Source organism: Trachypithecus francoisi, unplaced genomic scaffold (genome assembly GCF_009764315.1).
Source record: "Trachypithecus francoisi isolate TF-2019V2 unplaced genomic scaffold, Tfra_2.0 Lachesis_group12, whole genome shotgun sequence".
NCBI classification, from domain to species: domain Eukaryota; kingdom Metazoa; phylum Chordata; class Mammalia; order Primates; family Cercopithecidae; genus Trachypithecus; species Trachypithecus francoisi.
The window spans coordinates 96,542,682-96,568,522 of NW_022681457.1; the positions used below are offsets into that span (position 1 = coordinate 96,542,682).

General features: G+C 45.5%; 3 protein-coding genes across 4 annotated transcripts in view; 1 reads left to right on the forward strand and 2 right to left on the reverse strand.

Moving 5' to 3' along the window:
- Positions 1-10,048: 10,048 nt before the first annotated feature.
- Positions 10,049-12,104, reverse strand: ATP5IF1 (ATP synthase inhibitory factor subunit 1). Its single transcript, XM_033227527.1, has 3 exons — positions 11,907-12,104; positions 11,725-11,816; positions 10,049-10,313 (listed from the first exon to the last, which is right to left on the reverse strand). Exons 1-3 carry the CDS (start codon positions 11,991-11,993, stop codon positions 10,172-10,174), a joined length of 321 nt encoding a protein of 106 aa, XP_033083418.1. The 5' UTR covers positions 11,994-12,104; the 3' UTR covers positions 10,049-10,171.
- Positions 12,105-17,071: 4,967 nt separating this feature from the next.
- LOC117093014 (dnaJ homolog subfamily C member 8) overlaps positions 17,072-25,841 on the forward strand; it is a 30,300-nt gene continuing 21,530 nt past the window's right edge. The window contains exons 1-3 of one of the 2 annotated variants that reach the window (XR_004441001.1): positions 17,168-17,276; positions 20,388-20,509; positions 21,608-21,709. Coding sequence is in view for 1 of the 2 variants with exons in the window: in XM_033227528.1 (XP_033083419.1) it covers positions 17,199-17,276; positions 21,608-21,709 (180 nt within the window). In the remaining variant the exon portion in view is untranslated. Of the gene's footprint in view, positions 17,277-20,387; positions 20,510-21,607; positions 21,710-25,841 lie in introns of both variants that reach the window. The other variant, XM_033227528.1, reaches the window with a different exon arrangement.
- Positions 19,770-20,043, reverse strand: LOC117093015 (40S ribosomal protein S27-like). Its single transcript, XM_033227529.1, has one exon. It carries the CDS (start codon positions 20,024-20,026, stop codon positions 19,775-19,777), a length of 252 nt encoding a protein of 83 aa, XP_033083420.1. The 5' UTR covers positions 20,027-20,043; the 3' UTR covers positions 19,770-19,774.

A 25,841-nucleotide genomic window follows, 5' to 3' on the forward strand; every position in this document is an offset into this window, starting at 1 on the left:
CACGCCCGGCTAATTTTTTGTATTTTTAGTAGAGATGGGGTTTCACCGTGTTAGCCAGGATGGTCTCGATCTCCTGACCTCATGATCCGCCTGCCTCGGCCTCCCAAAGTGCTGGGATTACAGGCGTGAGCCACCACAAGACTTTTTTTTTTTTTTTTTTTTTTTTGAGATGGAGTCTTGGTCTGTCACCCAGGCTGGAGTGCAGTGGCCGGATCGCTGCTCACTGCAAGCTCCGCCTCCGGATTCACGCCATTCTCCTGCCTCAGCCTCCCGAGTAGCTGGGACTACAGGCGCCGCCACCTCGCCCGGCTAGTTTTTTGTATTTTTAGTAGAGACGGGGTTTCACCGTGTTAGCCAGGATGGTCTCAATCTCCTGACCTCGTGATCCGCCCGTCTCGGCCTCCCAAAGTGCTGGGATTACAGGCTTGAGCCACTGCGCCCGGCACCACAAGACTCTTAATGCTAATTGTAAAACCTTTTTTTTTTTTTCAGATGTATTCTCCCTCTGTCGCCCAAGCTAGAGTGCAGTGGCGTGATCTCGGCTCACTGCAACCTCCACCTCCCGAGTTCTAGTGATTCTCCTGCCTCAGCTTCCCGAGTAGCTGGGACTACAGGCACATGCCACTAAGTCCAGCTAATTTTTTTGTATTTTTAGTGGTGAGGGGTTTCACCATGTTAGCCAGGATGATCTTGATTTCCTGACCTCATGATCCGCCCGCCTCGGCCTCCCAAAGTGCTGGGATTATAGGCGTGAGCCACCATGCCTGGCCAAAACTTTTAAAAGTTTGTTTCTGTAGCTGGGCGCGGTGGCTCAAGCCTGTAATCCCAGAACTGCGGGAGGCCGAGATGGGCGGATCATGAGGTCAGGAGATCAAGACCATCCTGGCTAACACCGTGAAATCCCCTCTCTACTAAAAAATACAAAAAACTAGCCGGGTGAGGTGGCAGGCGCCTGTAGTCCCAGCTACTCGGGAGGCTGAGGCAGGAGAATGGCATAAACCCGGGAGGCCGAGCTTGCAGTGAGCTGAGATCTGGCCACTGCACTCCAGCCTGGGTGACACAGTGAGACTCGGTCTCAAAAAAAAAAAAAAAAGTAAACAGTGAACATTATTGATGCCTGAGATGGGCCTGGTGCTATCCTTGTGGGGGTGGTGGCGCGGGTGAGAACAGAGTTGAGTAGTGGCCAAAATCTGGCTGCCAGGATCAGACAGGTGACAAAGAGAGGCAAATATAAATAGCTCAGATAAGCAAAGACATCCAAAAATACTCCGACCCAGACACTTCCAGGCACAAAACTCTTTCTGCCTTGCATTGTCCTGGTTGTACTTGGAATGGGTCAGAATTTGGTTTACTTAATATATATTATTCAGTCCTCGGGGTTTGAAGAATTTACCAAGATTTTAAAATCTCCAATTTATCATTTCCCTTGGAAAACAGGAAGATGTGGGAACACTGAGACTGCATTCGAGGGTCCCACAAACCAGACTTGGTTTCTCACTTCCCGTAACAGTAACCAATGGAAGACTTGATCATTTACATTACCTGCCTGGTCCCTGTAGCAACTTGAGTTCAAAACTCTTGGACAGGGTCAAGATTCCTTAACATGATATTCAAAGCTCCATGATTGGCTGGGTGTGGTGACTCACACCTGTAATCCCACCACTTTGGGAGGCCAAGATGGGTGGACCACTGATGTCAGGGCTTTGAGATCAGCCTGGCCAACATGGTGAAACCCCCTCTCTACTCAAAATACAAAAAAATTAGCTGGGCGTGGTGGCAGATGCCTGTAGTCCCAGCTACTCAGGAGGCTGAGACAGGAGAATTGCTTGAACCCAGGAGGTGGAGGCTGAAGTGAGCTGAGATCGTGCCACTGCACTCTAGCCTGGGTGACAGGGCGAGACTCTGTCTCAGAAAAAAAGGAAAAAGGCTGGGTGCTATGGGTCACGCCTGTAATCCCAGCACTTTGGGAGGCCGAGACAGGCGGATCACGAGGTCAGGAGATCGAGACCATCCTGGCTAACACGGTGAAACCCTGTCTCTACTAAAAATACAAAAAAATTAGCCAGGCGTGGTGGCAGGCCCCTGTAGTCCCAGCTACTCTGGAGGCTGAGATAGGAGAATGGCGTGAACCCAGGAGGCGGAGCTTGCAGTCAGCCGAGATCACACCACTGCACTCCAGCCTGGGGGATACAGCAAGACTCTGTCTCAAAAAAAAAAAAAAAAAAGCTCCATGACAGTTGTGTGCTTCATCTTTGCTTCCTTCCACTCTTGCTCACCCTTGCTCACACACACACTTCCTCAGGTAAAAGTGTAAGGCAGTGGCAGAATGAGGCTTACAACCAGCATTTCTTATCTCAATATCCAGCCTCTTTTAACTAACACATTTGCTTCTTCACTCATTAACTTGAGGCATTTATTTTTCTTGATAAGACCAGGCCAAAGTCAGCCAATTGGATCAAACCAAATGGAATGGAATGTCCGGAAGTAGAAATTTTGCTACAGGGTGTGCAGCTTCACATACACCTCTTGCCCCTTATTTCCTATGTCTCTCCCCCTTGCTCACTCTGCTCCAGCTATACTGGTCACTTTGCTGTTCTTTTATTTCTTATTTTAGACAGGTTCTTGCTTTGTTGCCTAGGCTGGTGCGCAGTTGTGCAATCATAGTTTACTGTAACCTCAAACTTCTGGGCTCAGGTTATACTCTTGCCTCAGCCTCTGGAGTAGCTGGGACCACATATGAGTGCCATCATGTCCAGCTACTTAAAAAAATTTTTTTAAGGCCGGGCGCAGTGGCTCATGCCTGTAATCCCAGCACTTTGAGAGGCCGAGGCGGGCGGATCACGAGGTCAGGAGATAGAGACCATCCTGGCTAACACGGTGAAACTCCGTCTCTACTACAAAAAAAATTAGCCGGGCGTGGTGCCAGGCGCCTGTAGTCCTAGCTACCAGGGAGGCTGAGGTGGAGAATGGCATGAACCCGGGAGGCGGAGCTTGCAGTGAGCCGAGACTGAGACTCCGTTTCAAAAAAAAAAGTAATAAATTTTTTTTAGGCCGGGTGCGGTGGCTTACGCCTGTAATTGCAGCACTTTGCGAGGCTGAGGCAGGAGGATCACTTGAGGTCAAGAGTTCAAGAACAGCCTGACCAACATGAAGAAACCCCGTCTCTACTGAAAATACAAAATTAGCCGGGCGTGTTGGCGCATGTCTGTAATCCTAGCTACTTGGGAGGCTGAGGCAAGAGAATCACTTGAACTTGGGAGGCAGAGGTTGCAGTGAGCCGAGATTGCACCATTGCACTCCAGCCTGGGCAACAAGAGTGAAACTCCGTCTCAAAAAAAAAAAAAGTTAAAAATTACAGGCTCACACCTGTAATCCCAACACTTTGGGAGACTGAGGCAGGTGTTTCGGTTGAGCTCAGGGTTAGGTTTTGGCTTAAGGGAATATTGTGGATGGTTTGATCTTTTATCAAAGTCTGAGATCACTCAAACTTTCTTCCTATCAGCAATAAGGTTGTTTTGCTTTCTTATCATTCGTGTAGCATTAAAAACGCTACTACAATAAAGGCTGGAGTGCAGTGGCATGACTGAACTCCTGAGCTCAAGGGATCCTCCCGCCTTAGTCTCCTGAAGTATTGGCATTACAGGCGTGAGCCACTGTACCTGGTCAGCTTCAGACTTTTCTTGTGCAGCCTCCTCACCTCTCTTAGCCTTCTTAGAATTGAAGAGATTTAGGGCTTTTCTCCATATTCGGTTTTGCCTTAACGGAATGTTGTGGCTGGCTTGATCATCTATCCAGATAACTCAAACTTTCTCCGTATCAGCAATAAGGTTGTTTTGCTTTCTTATCATTTGTATGTTCACTGGAACAGCACTTTTAATGTCCTTCAAGAACTTTTTCTTTGTATTCACAACTTGACTGGTGCAAGAGGCCTAGCTTTTGGCCTGTTTCTGCTTTCGTTTTTCTTTCTTTCTTTTCTTTTCTTTTTTCTTTTTTTGTGAGACAGAGTCTCGCTCTGTGGCCCAGGCTGGAGGGCAGTGGTGGCGTGATCTCGGCTCAGTGCCAGCTTCGCTTCCCAGGTTCACGCCGTTCTCCTGCCTCAGCCTCCCCGAGTAGCTGGGACTATAGGCGCCCACTACCACGCCCAGCTGATGTTTTTGTACTTTTAGTGGAGACGGGGTTTCACTGTGTTAGCCAGGATGATCTCGATCTCCTGATCTCGTGATCCGCCCGCTTCAGCCTCCCAAAGTGCTGGGATTACAGGCTTGAGCCACCGCGCCTGGCCTTTTTTTTTTTTCTTTTTTTTTAGTAGAGACAAAGTCTCGCTCTGTTGCCCAGGCTGGTCTCAAACTCCTAGTCTCAAGTGATCCTCCTGCCTTGGCCTCCCAAAGTGCAGGGATTACAGGCATGAGCCACTGTGCCTGGCCTAGTTCTGCTTTCAACATGCCTTCCTCACTATGCTTATTCATTTCTAGGTTTTGACTTAGAAGTGACAGCACAAAAAAAAGAGGGAGACAAATGACTCCTTTCATCTAAACACTTAGAGCCTGTTGTTGGGTTATTAATTAGCCTAATACTGTTGTGTCTCAGGGAATAAGAAGGCCCAAGGAGAGGGAGAGAGACAGGGAAGTGGCAGGTTGGTGCCACAGTCAGAACACAAAAACATTTATCGATTAAGTTCATGACCCCAAAACAATTACAAAAGTAACATCAAAAATCACTGATCACAAATCACCCTAATAGATAATAGGGGGAAAGTCTGAAATATTGAGTGAATTGCCAAAATATGACATTGAGGCATGAAGTGAGCATATAATGTTAGAAAAATGGCACCAATAGACTTGCTCGATGTAAGGCTGCCACAAACCTTCAATTTTATAAAAGGCAGTATTTGTGAAGCTCAATAAAATGAAGCACTATGAAACAAAGTATGTTCACACCAATGCCCAGGCCTCACTCTTGGAGATTTGGATTTAGTTGCTCTCGAGGTTTTGTTTATTTTTTACATTTCTGGGAAGCAGAAGAGGTTTTTGTTTTTTGTTTTGTTTTTGAGACAGAGTCTCACTCTGTCTCCCAGGCTGGAATGCAGTGGCATGATCTTGGCTCACTGCAACCTCTGCCTCCCAGGTTTAAACAATTCTCCTGCCTCAGCCTCCTGAGTAGCTGGGACTACAGGCGCGTGCCACCATGCCTGGCTAATTTTTGTATTTTTAGTAGAGACGGGGGTTTCTCCATGTTAGCCAAGATGGTCTCGAACTCTTGACCGCGTGATCCGCCCGCCTCAGCCTCCTTAAGTGCTGGGATTACAGGCGTAAGCCACCGCGCTCAGCTGCAGAAGAGGTTTTAAAGCTCTCCACATATATCAATGTGCCACCTGTGCTGAGAACTACAACTTTATTATTTTATTTTATTTTACTTGTTTTTGAGTTGGAGTCTCCCTGTCGCCCAGGCTGGAATGCAGTGGTGCAATCTCGGCTCACTGCAACCTCCACCTCCCGGGTTCAAGTGATTCTCTTGTCTCAGTCTCCCAAGTAGCTGGACAGGTGTGTGCCACCATGCCTGGCTAATTCTTGTATTTTTAGTAGAGATGGGGTTTCACCACACTGGCTAGGTTGCTCTCAAACTCCTGACCTCAGGTGATCCGCCTGCCTTGGTCTTCCAAAGTGCTGGTATTATACACGTGAGACATTGCGCCCGGCCTGAGAACTACAACTTTAAACTTACTGTCATGAAAATCTCAAACTAGGCTCTATTGCAAACATGTGTTTGCATCATCTAGGCATGCACGGACATGCTGATGGGGTTTATGTCACAGCCAAAAAGCTAATGCCAACACCAACCACTGGCACTTCTATATTTACTTCCAGGAGCCCTTGCCTTTACCACCCATCCCCTGGTAGCCATATACCTTCCACTTCCCCACATCGAGGAGGGAGCTAATAGGCAGCTAAAGCACTGGATTGGAACTGTAACTCAAGGCTGTAGGAGTGGCCGGGCGTGGTGGCTCAAGCCTGTAATCCCAGCACTTTGGGAGGCCGAGACGGGCGGATCACGAGGTCAGGAGATCGAGACCATCCTGGCTAACACGGTGAAACCCCGTCTCTACTAAAAAAAAAAAATACAAAAAACTAGCCGGGCGAGGTGGTGGGTGCCTGTAGTCCCAGCTACTCAGGAGGCTGAGGCAGGAGAATGGCGTAAACCCGGGAGGCGGAGCTTGCAGTGAGCTGAGATCTGGCCACTGCGCTCGCTCCAGCCTGGGCGACAGAGCGAGACTCCGTCTCAAAAAAAAAAAAAAAAAAGGTTGTAGGAGCAAGAGTACTGAAGTGAAGGCCTTGATCAGCGCAAACCTGATCATACGACCTTGTGAAAGTTGTTTCACAATTCCCTGCTTCGGTTACTTTGGTTATAAAATTAAACTAATGGAATGGATTTATTTGCTAAAAATATGAGATTTAATGAGCAAATAATTTTAAAGTGCTCCATTAATTCTGCGATTGTTAAATAACTTCACTGCATAAAATCCTATAGAACTCTTTCAAATATATATATATATATAAATATAAAAAGCACCCCAGTGATTCTTTTTTTTTTGGAAACAGGGTCTCACTCTGTTGCCCAGGCTGGAGTACAGTGCCGTGATCATGGCTCACTTCAGCCTCAGCCTCCCAGGTAGCTAGGACTGCAGGCCTGCACCACCATTCCTGGCTTTTTTTTTTTTTTTTTTTTTTCTGCAGAGACGGGGTTTGGTCGTGTTGCCCAGGCTGGTCTTAAGCTCCTGGGCTCAAGTGATCCATCTGCTTCGGCCTCCCAAAGTGCTGGGATTAGAGGGGGAGCCACTGCACCCAGCCCAGACAGCACGATTCTGACACAGAGGGTTTGGAAGTTTCTTAGACAGAGCTGATCCTGTAGTTCACAGAACTCCTCTGACTACTGCGGTCCCTTTCTTTCCTGAGTCTAGTTTGCTGAAGTCTTCTTGAGATTCTGTGAGACAATAGCCCCCATTTCCCACAGTAAATTACTCTTTTTCTTCCCCTTTAGACAACCATTGCTGGTTTCTGTTACATGTAAACAAAGGGGATTTTATTTTTTATTTTTTTAGGCTAGTCAAGTGAAGCAGTGGGAGGTGGAGGACAAAAAGAATTTTGACTAAGGCAATAAATATACAAGTGAAGTATTTCCCAAATTATATTCTGTGTAATGCTATGTTCTCAAATGTTAACAAGCTCCATACAAGAACCATTTATTTCTAAATTCTAAAGTCACAATCATATTATGATCTACATTAAACATATATAGTTACTTTTATTATACCTAATAATCTGTCTTTATAAAAGTGTTTACCCAAAAATGCCAGCAGATTCCATGAGAAACTACCTGTACTACAATTATTGTCAAACTTCGGTGCATACGTAACAGGACCAACTGGAGGGCTTGTTAAAGGATTGCTGAGTCAAACCCCCCAGTTTCCGCAGGTTTGTGGTGGGGCCTGATAATTTGCATTTCTTTTTTTTTTTTTTTTCAGACGGAGTCTCGCTCTGTTGCCCAGACTGGAGTGCAATGGCGTGATCTTCACTCACTGCAACCTTCACCTCCCAGGTTCAAGCGATTCTTCTGCCTCAGCCTCCCAAGTAGCTGGGACTACAGGTGCCCGCCACCATGCCTAGTTAATTTTTGGATTTTTAGTAGATACAGGTTTTTACCATATTGGCCAGGCTGGTCTCCAACTCCTGACCTTGTGACCCATCCACCTTGGCCTCCCACAGTGCTGGGATTACAGGCATGAGCCACCATGCCCTGCTGAGAATTTGCATTTCTAACAAGTTCCCAGGTGATGCTGACACTGCTGGCTTATGGAACCACTGCTGCAGTACTTTCCAAATTATCCTGATTCTAAGAACCACCTATGACCTGTGCTATTTTTTCTGTGGTTACTGGCTCATGTCACATAAATTCTTTTAGGATTCAAACATGTTTGTGACATTACTCAGTATTTACATCTTGCTTTTACTGCAGCATGACAGAAAAATTAACTACAGGTATATCATAACAAAAAGTCCATGAGTTACCATTTTCACAAAGTTCAGATATATTTAAATTAGCCTATTTAATCTTTTTTTGGTTGTTGAGATGGAGTCTCACTCTGTCTCCCAGGCTGGAGTACAGTGGCACAATCTCAGCTCACTGCAACCTCTGCCTCTCAGGTTCGTGATTCTCCTGCCTCAGCCTCCCTAGCAGCGGGGATTACAGGTGCCCACCACCACACCCAGCTGATTTTTGTATTTTTAGTAGAGATGGTGTTTTGCCATGTTGGCCAGGCTGGTCTTGAACTCCTGACCTCAGGTGATCTGCCCACCTCAGCCTCTCAAAGTGCTGGGATGATAGGCATGAGCCATCGTGCCCAGCCTATGGTACAACTTTACTGAGGAAACAATTCAGGAACATCACTCTTAGTAAGGGAATTGTTGATTATAAGTCAAAAAAACACTATCATGTACAAATTAGGGGATTTTGTATACGTTGTTTTTCTGGTTACAAATATGCAAAATGAAGGATGTTTGCTAATACTTGTTTCCAATTTTTAAACTTTTCAAGTGTTGTACTGTTAATAATGTTAAAATAAAAGGCATTTGATTTAGTATGATTGTTTTTTGAACTTCATCTTTTCAGGTTATTTTGTTGCTGGCCACTTGCAAGGCACTACTGAGGCTTCAGTAAGTACTGAGATTCAGCAACATTACAATCATTATAATTCAAAGTTTAGAGTTTCTTTTTTTTTTTTTTTTCCTTTTTAAAAAGAGATGGGGTTAAAACGCTGCCCAGGCATGTCTGGAACTCCTGGGCTCAAGCAGTCGTCTTGCCTCAGACTGCCAAGTAGCTGAACTACAGGCACACACCACCACACCTGGCTGTGTTCAGTTTCATGGGCAGGTCAAATCATCTAGTGTTTTGTCTGTACGGACAAGGTCAATGCGACTTCTCCAAGCTTCTATCACTCAATGGCCCTAGAGGGCCCTGTGAGATAGATAGGGTCTTAGAACAAATAACTCATTACAATCCCCGGCAAATACTCTACTGAACTGGTGAACTGAAAATGTTTTGCTAATGGCCCAAATGTCACCTTACATTTTTTTGCCTAGAGGAGTTACACAACTAGTTTGTATAATAATTTAGTTATACTAGGCCCTCAAGTCTAATTTGAAACAAAAACATACTTGGCAAAGCAAAATATAACCTAAGAAATAATTCTGATTTTCTGCTAATAACAGACTTGGTTTAGGAGTCAAAAAACCTGGACACAAGTCTTACTGCCAAGGTGCTGAGTGACTGTATAAATCACATGATTTCTAATTCCAGTTCTCTCAATCTACAAAATTAGAACATGGATGACTAGCTCATATTAGGTGTCCTCTAAACTATTTTAAACATGCAAAATGCTGTTTTAACTGATGGTACTTTCAATTGTATTTTTTTTTTTTTGAGACAGAGTCTCATTTTGTCACCCAGACTGGAGTGCAGTGGCACAGTCTCAGCTCACTGCAACCTACACCTCCCAGGTTCAACTGATTTTCCTGCCTCAGCCTCCTGAATAGCTAGGACTACAGGTGCGCGCCACCACACCTGGCTAATTTTTGTATTTTTAGTAGAGACGGGGTTTTACTGTTTTGGCCAGGCTGGTCTTGAACTCCTGACCTCAGATGATCCATCCACCTTGGCCTCCCAAAGTGTTGGGATTACAGGCGTGAGCCACTGCGCCTGGCCCAGTTGTATCTTTTGAAGCAATGACTCCTTCGGATCTCCAGGCTCCTCCTGATCTTTATGCTTTAGATTGGGATTTATCCTTCAAGACGCTTTCTCTGAACACTTCTAATTAGACTGGGAGGGGTACCTTGTCTGTGTCATACCTATCCCCCCAACTCGTGATGTTTCATAGCACTTATCACACTGTGCGTTTCTGAGGGCTCCTGGATGCAGGGACCCCTCTAATCCATTTCAGCAGTCCATTAGTGTCTTTCCGTCTATCTCTTCCAGATAGAAGAAGGCATCAAACACAGTTCACTGATGACAATTTATTATAATCTGTTGGTAGCACACAGACAAATATTAATTAAACCAGAACCATGTCTACACAGAAGTGGGCAGTGACATGTGCCATTCTATGGGGAACTGTGTGCACTTAATCATCATGCTTTAGCGTTTTGATCTTCTGTTTATGCCGCTCAATTTCTTTCTGCAGACGCTCAATCTCCTTCTTATGATGAACGATTTCTTCTTCATGGTGTTTTTTCAAAGCTGCCAGTTGTTCTCTACTCTGTGTTCTACAAGGACACGGTGGTTCAGGGTTTAATTTCAATCCTTCACCCAAAGAGATCTCTAAGCATAACCCGTAATGTCTAAGCAAGGAATAGGAGTCCCAGTTCCATGGGAGTCTGGCTGGTCATCCTCTTCTACTCCTCAACTAGTGAAAGAATACCCCATCTTAAATTGAGGTGTAGCCATCTTAAGAAGACCAAATGATTTCACTGGTGCTAGTGGCTTAAATTCCATCATTAAGATCTTATTGCTTTCAGATTCCTCTTTAAAATAGAAAACTCCAGAGAGACGTGACACAAGTCCCTAATACCTTATGAGGGGAACAACAACCCAGGGAACTTGACTCCCCTTTAGGGAAAAAAAAAAAAAAAAAAGGAACAAAATGGGGACAAAGGGGTGTGGTTAAAAGGCAAATATCCATTTCCTATTCCAATCTGTCTAGAGCTTTCTTTGCCTATAGAAATAAATGGCCCACTGTAGGCCAATAAAAGGTCTCCTGCATGGGCAGTATTTGGCAGTTCAATTTAGGTACCAAGAAGGGACTGGATTACAATGTTGGTTTGGCCACTTTTAGGCCTCAGTTTTCCTTAACTACAAAATGAAGGGGATCAATTAGATAGTCTCTAACAGCTGTACCTTGGCTCTCTATACGGTATGGCAGGTGTCATGGTGATAATTCTCAACAGAAGGCAGAAGTGAAAGGCCAAAGGACAAGCAAAAGCAAGATTAATTCCTCACTGCTCTCCAGAGTGGACAGAAGTCAGTTAAAGATAAGTCAGGGCTGGCAAAGGGAGGTCCAGCCCACTCCATACTCCTAAGCAGGAGAGGGAAATCTACAGATCTAGGCTAGGCTGAGTAGGGCAAAAGCCTTTAGGAGATGGTGTAGTCCAACCCTAAGTAGCTCCCATGATCCTCACTCTTGCGGAGTCGGGGGTCTAGAAACACCTGAGAAGCCTGAATGCATGCAGGCTTGCAAAGCTAAGGCGTGCTGGGGAGGAAGGAGAGCGTAGAGGGGGTGACAGGTGGGTGAGGGCCAAGGGAGTCAGGCTGGGAGACAAATGTTAAGACGGTCGGATCTAGATACTGTGCGAAGAATCTGGGGGTGTTTCGCACGACCCGAGGAGAACTCCACGCGGGAGATGGTAATGATAAAGGAGGAGTTGAGCCGTGGGATGTTTTGGAGACCCGCCGGTAGAAATGGTTTGGGGGCCTGAAACTGTTGTGCAGGGAACTGGGAGTGCCCTATAAGTGGCAACTTGGGACATCAAGGGTTAGGGTATACCTGATTGGGGCCCGGGAGTTCTGTTGGGGGATGGGGCGCCCAAGGCACCAAGGAACGGGTGGGGCGACTGGCAGTTTAAGGATTGGAAGGCCCTGGGAGCTCTAGGGCTGGACTTGGGACCCGGTGAGCCTCACCGGAAATATCGTTCCTCTTCAGCCTGCTCTCTCTTTCCGAAGGCCCCACCGGCTTCCCGGATGGAGCCCGCGCCCCGGTCGATATTATCGGACTGCAGAGAGACAGGGACACAGATAAAAGTAGGGAAGCGAAGATGGGATCCGCCCTCGGGGCTGGAGCAGCGGACACTGCCGCAACGTACCTGATCCGAGCCGAAGCCTCGGGCTTGCATGGTCCTCACGCCCCACACGCCAAGCCACGTCCGCGCCACCAACGCCGTTACTGCCATTGCTGCTGGAGCTGCACCTCTGGCGTCTCTGCCGCAGCAAGCTGTACCTCGTTACGCGCTAATGGCGCGGGGACTGCCAAGCACCCAATCTGGTCGACGGAGTGGCGGATGAACACAGGAGTAGCGAATCACGGGAGAGCGGAGGCGGGCTTCCCGGAGCTCACAGCGAATCCCGAGCAAGAGACGGGTTTATTATTAGCCAACTAGCAAGGGCTCAGGGCCAAAGGACTGGAAAGAGGAATGATGGAGGAGTTTGGAGAGCTGGGTGAGGAGAGTGCTAGAAGCCGAAATTTCGGCTCTTGGACCCATCAGAATGAGGCGTGGCATTCACCTCCAACCCACGATTTCAACCCTAAAGTCGTTAATATTCAAAGCCCAAAGGAAGTTTTCCCTTCCCTGGCCTGCTAGCATCAATAAAATGGGGGGAATTTGGGGTTTGGGAGCTGTGTCCAGGATGCTGATGTCCGTGATACCGACGTCCAATGTGCTGCGGCTTAGATACACATAAATCGCGTTCATTTGTTATGAGAAGTGTCAGTGTTCTGGCCGGGCGCGGTGGTTCACGCCTGTAATCCCAATACTTTGGGAGGCCGAGGTGGGTGGATCACCTGAGGTCTGGAGTTCGAGACCAGCCTGGCTAACATGGGGAAACCTCGTCTCTACTTAAAAAAACAAGTATCAGCCGGGTGTGGTGGCATGCGCCTGTAATCGCGGCTACTCAGGAGGCTGAGACAGGAGAATCGGCCTGAACTCGGGAGGCGGAGGTTGCAGTGAGCCAAGATCCCGCCACCACTGCACTCCAGCCTGGGCGACAGAGTGAGACTCGTCTCAAAAAAACCAAAAAACAAAAAAACTGGGCTGGGTGCGGTGGCTTACGCCGGTAATCCCAGCACTTTGGGAGGCCGAGGTGGGTGGATCACAAGGTCAGGAGTTCGAGACCAGCCTGGCCAATATGGTGAAACCCTGTTTCTACTAAAAAATAAACATTAGCCAGGCGTGGTGGCACGTTCCTGTAGTCCCAGCTACTTGGGAGGCTGAGGCAGGAGAATCACTGCAACCCGGGAGGCAGAGCTTGTAGTGAGCCGAGATCGTGCCACCACACTCCAGCCTGGGCAACAGAGTGAGACTGTCTCAAAAACAAAACAAAACAAAACAAAACCCCAAACAAAACCAAAAAAACCGAATTTCCAGCCATGACAGTAAGGGAAGTCAGAAGCACATCTTGTTGTGTCCCCTCCCTTTTGGTGTTTAAGCACAACAACTGACCAGCATTAATGTTGAAATAAAGAGCATAAGTTTAAAAATGCACTCTTTGTGCAAATAAGGTACCAAATTATAAACAGGACTTAAGGCTATGTCACATGACAGTTAAGTCACACACCTTTAGAGGTCACTCCAACCCAATGTATTGGCTAACAGACTTCCTTGTCTTAAACATCTTAAACATTTCTTTCTGCTGACTCCAATTTTTTTCTTTTCTTCTTCTTCTTCTTTTTGTTTTGAGACAGAGTCTTGCTCTGTCGCCCGGCTGGAGTGCAGTGGCACAATCTCCGCTTACTGCAACCTAGGCCTCCCAGGTCAGTGATTCTCCTGCCTCAGCCTCCCAAGTAGCTGGGACTACAGGCCCACGGCACCACGCCCGGCTAATTTTTGTATTTTTATTAGAGAAGGGGTTTCACCATGTTGGCCAGGCTGGTTTCAATCTCTTGACTTTGTGATCTGTCCACTTTGGCCTCCCAAAGTGCTGGGATTACAGGCACTGCGCCCCGCCCGCTGACTCCAAATTCTTAGACTAAACTTTACTCCTTTAACCAATTGCAAATTAAAGAATCTCTGAATCCACCTATAACCTCTGATCCCGTGCTTCAAGGTATCCTGCCTTTTGGGGCCAAACCAATGTATACCTTTCATGTATTTGTTTATGTCTTTGTCTGTAACTCCTATCTCCCTGAAACATATGAAACCAAACTGTGGGCTGGGCTCGGTGGCTCATGCCTGTTATCCCAGTATTTTGGGAGGCCAAGGCAGGAGGATCACTTGACGCCAGGAGTTTGAGACCACCCTGGGTGACATAGTGAGACATCATCTCTAGCCCCTTTTCCCCCCAAAATTAGCCTGGCATGGTGGTACATGCTTTGTAATCCTAGCTACTTGGGAGGATATCTTGGGCCTAGGAGTTCAAGATGATAATAAGCTATGATGGCACCACTGCGCTCCAGCCTGCTGGGTAACAGAGCAAGATTCTGTCTCAAAACAAAAACAACCCTCAAGAAAAACCAAATTATAGGTGGGACGTGGTGGCTCATGTCTGTAATCCCCGCACTTTGGGAGGGCAAGGCGGGCAGATCCCGAGGTCAAGAGATTGAGACCATCCTGGCCAACACGGTATAACTCCATCTCTACTAAAAATACAAAAATTAGCTGTGTGTGGTGGCATGTGCAGGAGAATATCTTGAACCTGGGACGCGGAGGTTGCAGCGAGCCGATATCGTGCCACTGCACTCCAGCCTGGTGACAAAGTGAGACTCCGTCTCAAAAAAAAAAAGAAAACCCAAATTATAACTTGACCACCTCAGGCACAATTTCCTAGGACCTCTTAAGACTGTGTTTCCCCAAGCTATGGTTACTCATATTGGCTCAGAATAAACCTTTTAAAAATATTTTAGTTTTTTTTTTTTTTTTTGTTAACAACATATTGTTGAATGGGCTTAATAACTGCACTTTTGGCAATGTGGTGCAATGCAGTAGAAAAGAGCAGGCTGGGCACGGTGGCTCACACTTGTAATCCCAGCACTTTGGGAGGCCGAGGCGGGCAGATCATCTGAAGTTGGGAGTTCGAGACCAGCCTGACCAACATGGAGAAACCCCACCTCTACTAAAACAAAATACAAAAAATTAGCCGGGCATGGTGGCACATATCTGTAATCTCAGCTACTCGGGAGGCTGAGGCAGGAGAATCGCTTGAACCTGGGAGGCAGAGATTGCAGTGAGCCAAGATCACGCCATTGCACTCCAGCCTGATCAACAAGAGAGAAACTGTCACAAAAATAAATAAATAATAAATAAATAAATACAAATAAAAAATAAATTTAGCTGGGAGCAGTGGCATATGCCTGTAATCCCAGCTACTGGGTAGGCTGAGGCAGGAGAATGCTTGAACCCGGGAGGCTGAGGTTGCAGTGAGCCAAGATCAAGCCATTGCACTCCAGCCTGGGCAACAAGAGGGAAAGTGTCTCAAAAAAAAAAAAAAAAAAAAAAAGGATAAGTAGGATTCTGTCTAGGGAAAGCTTAACCTTGACCTCCCTTCATCCATCTAATGAATGTGAACAAGACAATAGTAGTTTTTACTTTCATGAAGTTTATAGCTCTTCTCTAAGTCATTTTCTCTTCTCTGTTTCTTCTTTTTTAGATGAGAGAATTGGGCCAGATTATCTACCTGATTGATGATTATAAAAATACCTTCTTTGGGGCTGGGTGTGGTGGCTCATACCTGTAATCCCAGCACTTTGGGAGGCCGAGGCGAGTGGATCACGAGGTCAGGAGTTCGAGACCAGCCTGACTAACCCCATCTCTACTAAAAATACAAAAATTAGCTGGGTGTGGTGACACGTGCCTGTAATCTCAGCTACTCAGGAGGTTGAGGCAGGAGAACCACTTGAACCTGGGAGGTGGAGGCTGCAGTGAGCCAAGATCATGCCACTGCACTCCAGCCTGGGCAACAGAGCAAGACTCTGTCTCAAAAAAACAAAACAAAACAAACCTTCTTTGTTTTGTATGAAATAGTAAAACTGGCTTTATTGTTCATATTTTAGTTAAGAAAATAGCAGCCCTGCCTGGTATTTTGTTTAATTCCATTTACGTGAAATATCCGGAATAGGTAAATCCATATAGATAAAACACAGATTACTTGTTTTCAGGGACTGGGGAGAGGGGGCGAATAGGGAGTAACTGCTTAATAGGTACTAGGTCTCCTTGGCCAGGCGCGGTGGCTCACGCCTGTAATCCCAGCACTTTGGGAGGCCAAGGCGAGCGGATTACGACGTCAGGAGATCATAGACCATCCTGACCAACATGGTGAAAATCCGTCTCTACTAAAAATATAAAAATTAGCCAGGCATGGTGGTGTGTGTCTGTAATCCCAGCTACTTGCGAAGCTAAAGCAGGAGAATCACTGGAACCCGGAGGCAGAGGTTGCAGTGAGCCAAGATCGCGCCACTGCACTCCAGCCTGGGTGACAGAGTGAGACTCCGTCTCAAAACAAAAAACAAACAAAAACAAAACAAAACAAAAAAACCTTGGTACTAAGTCTCCTTTTGAGGTGATGAAACTATTTTGGAACCAGATAGACATGGTGGTTGCAGAACATTGTGAATATTCTAAAGACCACTGAGCGCAGTGGCTCATGCCTGTAATTCCCGTTCATCCGGAGGCCTGGGCAACATGGCAAGACCCGGTCTCTACAAAAGTACATAAAATTAGCCGGGCATGGTGGTGCGTGCCTGCAGTCCCAGCTACTTAAGGCTGAAGTGAGAGAATCGCTTGAGCTTGGGAGGTCGAGGCTGCGGTGAGCTGTGATTGCACCACTCGACTCCAACCTGGACCACAGAGATCCTGTCTCAAAAATAAATAAATAAATAAACTTACTGAATTATTCACTTTTTATTATTTTTTACCTAACAACAATAAATTAAGCAAATAATTTACTTTAAAGTGGTTAATTATATGTTATGTGTAATTCATTTAAATGTTTTTTTTTTTTTTGAGGCGGAGTCTCGCTCTGTCGCCCGGACTGGAGTGCGGTGGCCGGATCTCAGCTCACTGCAAGCTCCGTCTCCCAGGTTTACGCCATTCTCCTGGCTCAGCCTTCCGAGTAGCTGGGACTACAAGGCGCCCGCCACCTCGCCCGGCTAGTTTTTGTATTTTTAGTAGAGACGGGGTTTCACCGTGTTAGCCAGGATGGTCTACCATCTCCTGACCTCGTGATCCGCCCGTCTCGGCCTCCCAAAGTGCTGGGATTACAGGCTGAGCCACCGCGCCCGGCCTCATTTAAATGTTAAAAAGCCCACCTACGTTTAAAGTGCGTGGCTGGGCTGCGAGCCCTTTAAGAACCTCTCAGACGGGAGGCGGGGCTAGAGGGGCGGACCTGTAAGAATCACGTGGGGCGACGCCTGCGCAGACGGGTCACGTGGTGGCTGGGCCGGGGAAATGGCGGCTTCAGGAGAAAGCGGGACTTCGGGCAGCGGAGGCAGCACCGAGGAAGCCTTCATGACCTTCTACAGTGAGGTGAACACAGAGTGAGGAGGAATAGTGGCACCGGGGCGACCTCTCCCAGATCTGCTTTCCCAGTGGACAAAGGCAGTGGCCGCCTGGCCTGGACCGTTGGGCGATTCCTTCAGTCCAGTCTTCGGGGTGGCGGGGGTCTGGGGGTGTGTAAGCGTCTCCCACTGATAGCTGCTGGGAGATCCCCTGGGCAACGAAAGAGGGGATGGTGTTCGACCTATCGAGGGAGGTGGCGAGTGTGTCCAACGTAGTGCGGGCGCGCGGGCAGAGTGCCCCAAGTCCGCGGAGTCGGGGGCTGGCAGAGGCTGGGCCCTTCCTGGGAGTGACTTAGCCTTCTTGTCCCCCAAGACGTTTCTTAGTCCTCTGTAATGAGTTGTTTTAGTGGTTGTTTCTGCCATTCACTAACGCCAGTCACTGTGTATCATGCCAGTTAGGCATTATATTACCCCCCCTTTATAGATGACGAACCTGAGGTTTAGGGAGGTGAAATAGTTTTGGGCCTTACAGTAGGTTACAGCTTGCTTGGTGGTATGCTAGGACAGCACTGGGCTTGTTCTGAGCCTCCTTTACTATCGCATCTCCAGCGCCTAGTATTTAGTGGATGCTCAGTAAATATTTGTTGAGTGAATGAATGAATAAATGAAATAAAAGCATGCCTTTTGGAGTCAGAATCTCAAATTAAATTCTTGCAAGGGGCTGGGCACAGTGGCTCACATCTGTAATTCCAGCACTTTGGGAGACACAGGCGGGAGGAACCCTGAAGCTTGAGGCTGCAGTGAGCTATGATCGGACCACTGCACTCCATCCTTGGCGACAGAGGGAGACACTCTCTGAGTCAGAATCTCAGATTAAATTATTGCAAGAGGCTGGGCACAGTGGCTCACATCTGTAATCCCAGCACTTTGGGAGGCCCAGGCGGGAGGAACCCAAAAGCTCGAGGCTGCAGTGACCTATGATCAGACCACTGCACTCCATCCTTGGCGACAGAGTGAGGCCCTGTCTCTTTAAAAAGAAGAAAAAAAAAGGGTAGAAAAAAAAAAATTCTTGGCGGGCGCGGTGGCTCACGCCTGCAATCCCAGCACTTTGGGAGGCCGAGACGGGCAGATCACGAGGACAGGAGATTGAGACCTCGGTGAAACCCCGTCTCTACTAAAAATACAAAAAATTAGCCCGGCGTGGTGGCGGATGCCTGTAGTCCCAGCTACTTGGGAGGCTGAGGCAGGAGACTGGCGTGAACCCGGGAGGCGGAGCTTGCAGTGAGCCGAGATAGCGCCACTGCACTCCAACCTGGGCGACAGAGCGAGACTCCGTCTAAAATAATAAAATAAAAATTCTTGGAAGACATTTAACCTGACTGGACTGGGATTGAATTCTTCTTCTTCTTCTTTTTTTTTTTTGAGACGGAGTTTTGCTCTTGTCGCCCAGGCCTGGAGTGCCGTGGCATGATCTTGGCCCACTGCAACCTCCGCCTCTGGGGTTCAAGCGATTCTGCCGCCTCAGCCTCCCAAGTAGCTGGGATTACAGGTGCCTGCCACCACGCTTGGCTAATTTTTGTATTTTTGGTAGAGACGGGGATTTCACCGTGTTGCCCAGACTTGCCTCATACTCTTTATTTATTTATTTTGAGACAGAGTCTCACTCTTGCCCAAGCTGGAGTGCATAACCTCTGCCTCCTGGGCTCAAGTGATTCTCCCACATCAGTAGCTGGGACTACAAGCTCGTGCCACCATGCCTGGCTGATTTTTGTATTTCTTTGTAGTGACAGGATCTTTCTGTGTTGCCCAGGCTGGTCTTAAACTCCCGGGCTCAAGCAATCCTCCCGCCTTGGCCTCCCAAAGTGTTGGGATTACAGGCGTGAGCCACTGTGCTTGACAAGAGAATTAATTTTAAAATAAACATTTTCATGAGTACTAAAGTTATTGTATAAGAAAGCGTTTCATAAAAAAAAGCGGAAAAGAATAAAAAAATAAAAAATAAAAAATAAAAATAAAAATAAAGCGGAAGCATCTTTCTCAGGGTTCAACAAGGCAGAAGATGGGATCTCTAGGTTGGCATGGGTTTGAGATGTGGAGTTGCCCCCCAGCGGGCTGTGAGCTATTCAGGGTTAAGGACCGTATCACATTCATCTTTTATTTCTTGCATTTGTAACAGTGCTTGTTACATAGTAGTTTCTCCAAAGTACTAAATTTAGGTTTAGACACCTGGCAGGCGCTACCTGTAGTCTCAGCTGCTCTGACGGCTGAGGTGGGAGGATTGGAGGATCACTTGAGCCCGGGAGGTGGAGGTTGCAGTGAGCCATGATCTGTCTTCTGTCACTGCAGTACCCTGGGTGACAGAGCAAGACCCCTTCTCAAAAAAACAAAAACAAACAAAAAACCAAATAGCAATCTTTGTTTGAATTGGATGGGAAAAAATAGGAAGGATGCTTCAGTCATTTTTTTTTTTTAATCCAAAATGTGTTTATTGAGATGGTTTCCCACTCATCTTGAATCCGAGTGCTTTTAGTGCTGCTTCCTCCTAAAGGAACATCCTTCTGTAAGGCTTGCTTTTCCTCCTGTAGGCTGGCAGAGGACAGTGGAACAGCCAACACACAAAACTACCGTTTGTGCGTGGCTGAAGACTACGGTGATTTTGTAGCATCCTGGGCATTTCACATCCATGAAGTAGGAATTGGGGCTCTGCACCAGGCGTTTCTTCTTGTGTTTCCTCTTCTCTTCTGGGGAGGGATGAAGGAGATCCTTTGTGAGAGGCATGTTCTTGTGTGGGTAGGTCGTCACCGCCAGAAAAAAGGCTTCAGTCATTTTTTTAAAAAATAGAGACAGGGTCTTGCTGTGTTGCTCAGGTTGGTCTTGAATTCCTGCGCTCAAGTGATCCTCCTGCCTCAGATTCCCAAAGTGCTGGGATTACGGGCATAAGCCACCACACTGGCCTCATTCATTTAACAGATGTTTATTGAACATTTGAAATGTACTAGTGTGCTATTTAGGTGTTGGGGATATGGTAATGAACAAGAGAGGAAAAAAAATCCTGTTTTCATAGAGTAAAGAGGGAAGATGTCTAGAAGGAATGACTTTTTATGTTAATGAAATTCTTTCCAACCTTGTTTGGCCATAGGAATAAAGATGACATATAGCATACCAGAGATTCATTCCAACTAGCATTCCAACTCTGACAGTGACACCAAGAATGTTTTCCTGGGACTGCCTGGTGCTTGTTCTCCCTGGCATTGTCTTCAGGTCAGGGATTTTTCTTTTTTCTTTCTTTTTTTTAAAATTAAAAATAGAGACGGGGTTTCGCCGTGTTGCCCAGGCTTGTCTCAAACTCCTGAGCTCAAGCAATCCACCCACCTCAGCCTCCCACAATGCTGGGATTACAGGTGACAGCTACTGCGCCTGGCCAAGTCAGGGATTTTTCCTAACACTATTAGAATTAGGTGGTGGAGTTATTTGTTCCCTCCCATCAACAGTTTTAAATGCTGCTCATAGTTTATGTCTTACTGTGATTGTATTTTTCCTTTTTTTGCTCTTTAAATTTTTTTTTTCTTTTTTTTCCCCCACAGAGAAATCTCTTTTTTTTTTTTGAGATGGAGTCTCGCGGTGTCGCCCAGGCTGCTGGAGTCCAGTGGTATGATCTCAGCTCCCTGCAACCCCTGTCCCTGGGGTTCAAGCAATTCTCCTGCCTCAGCCTCCCGAGTATCTGGGACTACAGGCCATGCCATCACGCCCGGCTAATATTTTGTAGTTTTAGTAGAGATGGGGTTTCACCATGTTGGCCAGGATGGACTCCATCTCCTGACCTCGTGATCTGCCCACCCTGGCCTCCCAAAGTGCTGGGATTACAGACATGAGCCACTGCACCCAGCCTATTTTTTTTTTTTTCCTTAAAATTAAAAGCTGTAAATGAAGTATAACCACACATAAGCACATCTTCTGTCATTAAAGTAGAAATTCTTTAAAGGCTGTGACTTATTTATCTTTGAATCCTCTTGATGCCTGCTGTGGGGTCAAACTGTTGGGTTTAAAATTCTGGCTTACAAGTTGGGTAATTGGGAACAAGTCAGTTATCTTCTCTAAGCCTCAGTATTCTTATCTGTCAAATAGGTACAATAGCAGTATCTACCACATAGGGTTGTTGAGATTAATAAATACATGTAAGGTTTTTATATTAAAATTCAACAAATGGTAGTTTTAATTTCTCAAAGCGTTTATCAAAATGTCTTGCACATGGTAAACACACAAATAAGTGTTTGTTGAACATATCAGTGAACATTGTGTTAAACAATTCAGTTTGTTATTGAATTCTATTAATGAAGTTTTTAATCCTCATAATTTTAGGTGAAACAAATAGAGAAAAGAGACTCGGTTCTAACATCGAAAAATCAGATTGAAAGACTGACCCGTCCTGGTTCCTCTTACTTCAATTTGAACCCATTTGAGGTAAGCTGACTGGTGTTGCTAGGACCTCTGTAATGGAGGATATTTGCATAGCTGCAGGCATACCTACATCAGAATACATACCTAATTTATATCATAGTTAGGATTGAGAAAAATGGTGGAGTAAAGTGATGGAATCTGTATAGTACAAAATTGAGTGTTCCTTATCCAAAATGCTTGGGACCAGAAGTTTTTTGGATTTTGGATTTTTGGGGGATTTTGGAATATATACATCCATTCTACTCACTTACTGGTTGAAGCATCCCGAATTAGAAAATTCAGAATGTTAATGAGCATTTTCTTTGAGCATCAATTGACTCTCAAAAAGTTTCAGATTTTGGAGCGTTTTGGATTTTGCAATTTTGCATTTAGGGGTACGTAACCTGTATGTAGATTGTCTTTAAACTTGGTTGGTTTTACTGAGCAGAACTGGAGAGGCAGCATGTTAAGAAAGGTGAGATGGTCACATACCTTTCATCATCTTTTAGCAACCCAAATATATAAGGATTTAATTTCAGATGTGAAAGCGTGGCTAACTCTGATAAATTTAGGATTCTTTTTTTTTTTCTTTTTTTTGAGACGGAGTCGTGCTCTGTCCCCCACGCTGGAGTGCAGTGGCGCGATCTTGACTTACTGCAACCTCCTCCTCCTGGGTTCAAGCAATTCTCCTGCCTCAGCCTCCCAAGTAGGTGGGATTACAGGTGCCCCCTGACTGTGCCTGGCTAATATTTGTATTTTTAGTAGAGACAGGGTTTCACCATGTTGGCCAGGCTGGTCTCGAACTCCTGACCTTGTGATCCGCCCGCCTCAGCCTCCCAAAGTGCTGGAATTACAGGCGTGAGACACCGCTCCTGGCCTAGGATTCTTGATTTAAACTACTTGTTAAAACTTTTCTGTTTCACTATAATAAATACCAAAAACCCAACAACAACAAAACAAAGATCACAGGATTTTAGATAAGTGAATATACTTTTTGATTTTCTTAATTTTATAACTTTAAACTTTTCCTGGTTATAAAAGTAAATCATATTTGTTGTAAATGTACAGAAACCAAGAATAATCATGTATAATCCCACCTAAGAGAAACAGCCACTCATGTTTACACTCAACTGGTTTGCTTAAAAACAAGGAGCATCATACACTTAGTCCTTTTTTTTTTTTTTTTTTTTTTTAAAAAGATGGGACCTCATTATGTTGCCCAGGCTGGCTTAGAACTCGTGGGCTTAGGTGATCTCCTTGACCTGCTCAGCCTTTGGAGTAGATGGGACTACAGGCTTATGGCACCACGCCTGGCTCAGCTCAATATGGTTTTATTTTATTTTATTTTATTTTTTTTGAGACAGGGTCTCATTGTCACCCAGGCTGGAGTGCTGTGGTGCAGTCATGGCTCACTGCACCCTTGAACTCCTGGGCTCAAATGATTTGCCCACCTTGGGCTCCCAAAGTGCTGGGATTACAGCCATTTGCCACCATGTGCAGCCTCAGTGCTGTTTTAAATGCTTTTTTTTTTGAGATGAAGCCTCACTCTGTCACCTAGGCTGGAGTATAATGATGCGATCTTGGCTCACTGCAACTCCACCTCCCAGATTCAAGTGATTCTCCTGCCTCAGCCTCCCAAGTAGCTGGGATTACAGGTGCCTGCCATCATGCCCGACTAATTTTTGTATTTTTAGTAGAGACGGGGTTTCGCCATATTGTCCAGGTTGGTCTCGAACTCCTGAGCTCAGGTGATTCACCTGTCGCGGCCTCCCAAAGTGCTAGGATTATAGGTGTGAGCTGCTGCCTGGCCAAAAAAAAAAAGAAAAATTAATTTTTCTTTTTATTTTTTGCAATTCTTGACAAAATATTAACATCTTTATTTATTTATTTTTGTTGTTTTTATTTTTTTATTTTTTATTTATTTAATATTAACATCTTTAATCATAAATGAACTCTTCAGAAATCAGTACAAAGAGACTGACATTACACGGGAAGTGAAAATAAAAGGAACAGAGGAAAATGGAATAGCACAAATGAGTTATAAGGCTATATGAAGATGACATATAGTTAATACTGATCATTGAGAAAGCAATTTCATTATAAATTACATTATCAATGCTTACAAATATTGATATCTGATGTTTGTACAACTTTAGGAAATGAAGAGTTCTCAGATACTCAGGAAAGTTACTCTAGACATGAGGAGTTTACTCAAAAATGTAGATTTTTGCATAAACTTGGCCCCAGCAATTCCAAACCACGGGAATCCCTCCGATGAAGTAGTTGGATACACACACATATACATACATTTTTACTACATGGTAGATGTGTAAGTAATATATCATCCCCCAAGAAACTATTTATGAACTGGTTATAAAATAATAGCCTGGGGGGTAAAAAAAATTTCTGTATAATTTATTTAATCATTTCTTTTTTTTTTTTTTTTTTTTTGAGACGGAGTCTAGCTCTGTCGCCCAGGCTGGAGTGCAGTGGCACAATCTCGGCTCACTGCAAGCTCCGCCTCCCGGGTTTACGCCATTCTCCTGCCTCAGCCTCCTGAGTAGCTGGGACTACCGGCGCCCGCCATCTCGCCCGGCTAGTTTTTTGTATTTTTTTTTTTTTTAGTAGAGACGGGGTTTCACCGTGTAGACCAGGATGGTCTCGATCTCCTGACCTCGTGATCCACCCGTCTCGGCCTCCCTAAGTGCTGGGATTACAGGCTTGAGCCACCGCGCCCGGCCTATTTAATCATTTCTTTATTGTGGAATAGTTTAGCTAGTTTATTTCTTTCTAGATTTTTTTTTTTTTGAGATGGCGTCTCACTCTGTTGCCAAGGCTGGAGTGCAGTGGCGCAATCTCGGCTCACTGCAACCTCTGCCTCCTGGGTTCAAGCGATTCTCCTGCCTCAGCCTCCTGAGTAGCTGGGACTACAGGCATGTGCCACCACGCCTGGCTAATTTTTGTATTTTTAGTAGAGATGGAGTTTCACCATATTGGCCAGGCTTTTCTCAAACTCCTGACCTTGTGATCTGTCTACCTCGGCCTCCCAAAGTGTTGCAATTACAGGCGTGAGCCATCACGCCTGGCTCTTTAAAAAATTTTTTTAACAGGCAGCCCTCTGAACCAGAATAGGTTCAGAGAGACTCCCTAAACTACTTTTTATTGTTCACGTTTACAAATAATTTTGAAGCGATTATTTTTGTATCTGTTAAATAATAGAAACAATTATTAGGCACTTAGAAAAAACTCCCCTCACTTTTGTTTATTGTGGAAAAATATACATAACATAAAATTTGCCGTTTTAGCCAGGTGTGGTGGCTCACGCCTGTAATCTCAGCACTTTGGGAGGCCGAGGTGGGAGGATCCTTTGAGGCCAGGAGTTCGAGACCAGCCTGGCCAACATGGCGGAACCCCGTCTCTACAAAAATAATACAAAAATTAGCTGGGAAGGGTGTTGCATGCTTGTAATCTCAGCTACTTGGGAGGCTAAGGCCCAAGAATCACTTAAACCCAGGAGGTGGAGATTGCAGTGAGCCGAGATTGCAGTGAGCCGAGATTGCGCTACTGCACTTCCAACCTGGGCGACAGAACAATACTGTCTCCAAAAAAAAAAAAATAAATTACCATTTAAATTATTTTTAGTTTTACAATTTAGTGGCATTGAGTACATTCACAGTGTTGTGTAACCATCACCACTGTTCATATTCAGAAATTTTTCGTCACCCCAACCAGAAACTTTGTATCTGCTAAACAGTAACTCCTCATTTTCTCCCTGACCCCTGGTAACCTCTACTCTATCTACTTTGTCTATGAATTTGCCTCTTCCAGGAAACCCATATAAGTGGAATCATACTGTATTTGTTACTTTATGTCTGGCCTATTTCACTTAGCATGATATTTTCAAGGTTCATCGATTTTCTGTTTTTTGAAGAGTAATTTTTCAAGAATTTTTTCATTTTGAAACAATCTCAGATTAACAGATTTCAAATACAATATGAAGACTTTTCCTTGAACTCTTTGAGAATAAATTGTTAGAATGATGGTCCATCACCCTGATATACTTTAATGTGATTTTTCTACAACTATCCTCTTACTGAACCACAATATAAACTATCAAAATCAGTAAATGAACATTGAAACATTGTTACTTTGTAAA

Coding starts and splice junctions, on each gene's coding strand:
- ATP5IF1 (XM_033227527.1), bottom strand. CDS start 11,993: ATGGCAGTAACGGCGTTGGTGGCGCGGACGTGGCTTGGCGTGTGGGGC. Junction 11,817..11,906: donor GAGGCTTCGGCTCGGATCAG/GTACGTTGCGGC, acceptor GTCTCTCTGCAG/TCCGATAATATCGACCGGGG. Junction 10,314..11,724: donor GAAGAGGAACGATATTTCCG/GTGAGGCTCACC, acceptor GTGTCCTTGTAG/AACACAGAGTAGAGAACAAC.
- LOC117093015 (XM_033227529.1), bottom strand. CDS start 20,026: ATGCCTCTCACAAAGGATCTCCTTCATCCCTCCCCAGAAGAGAAGAGG.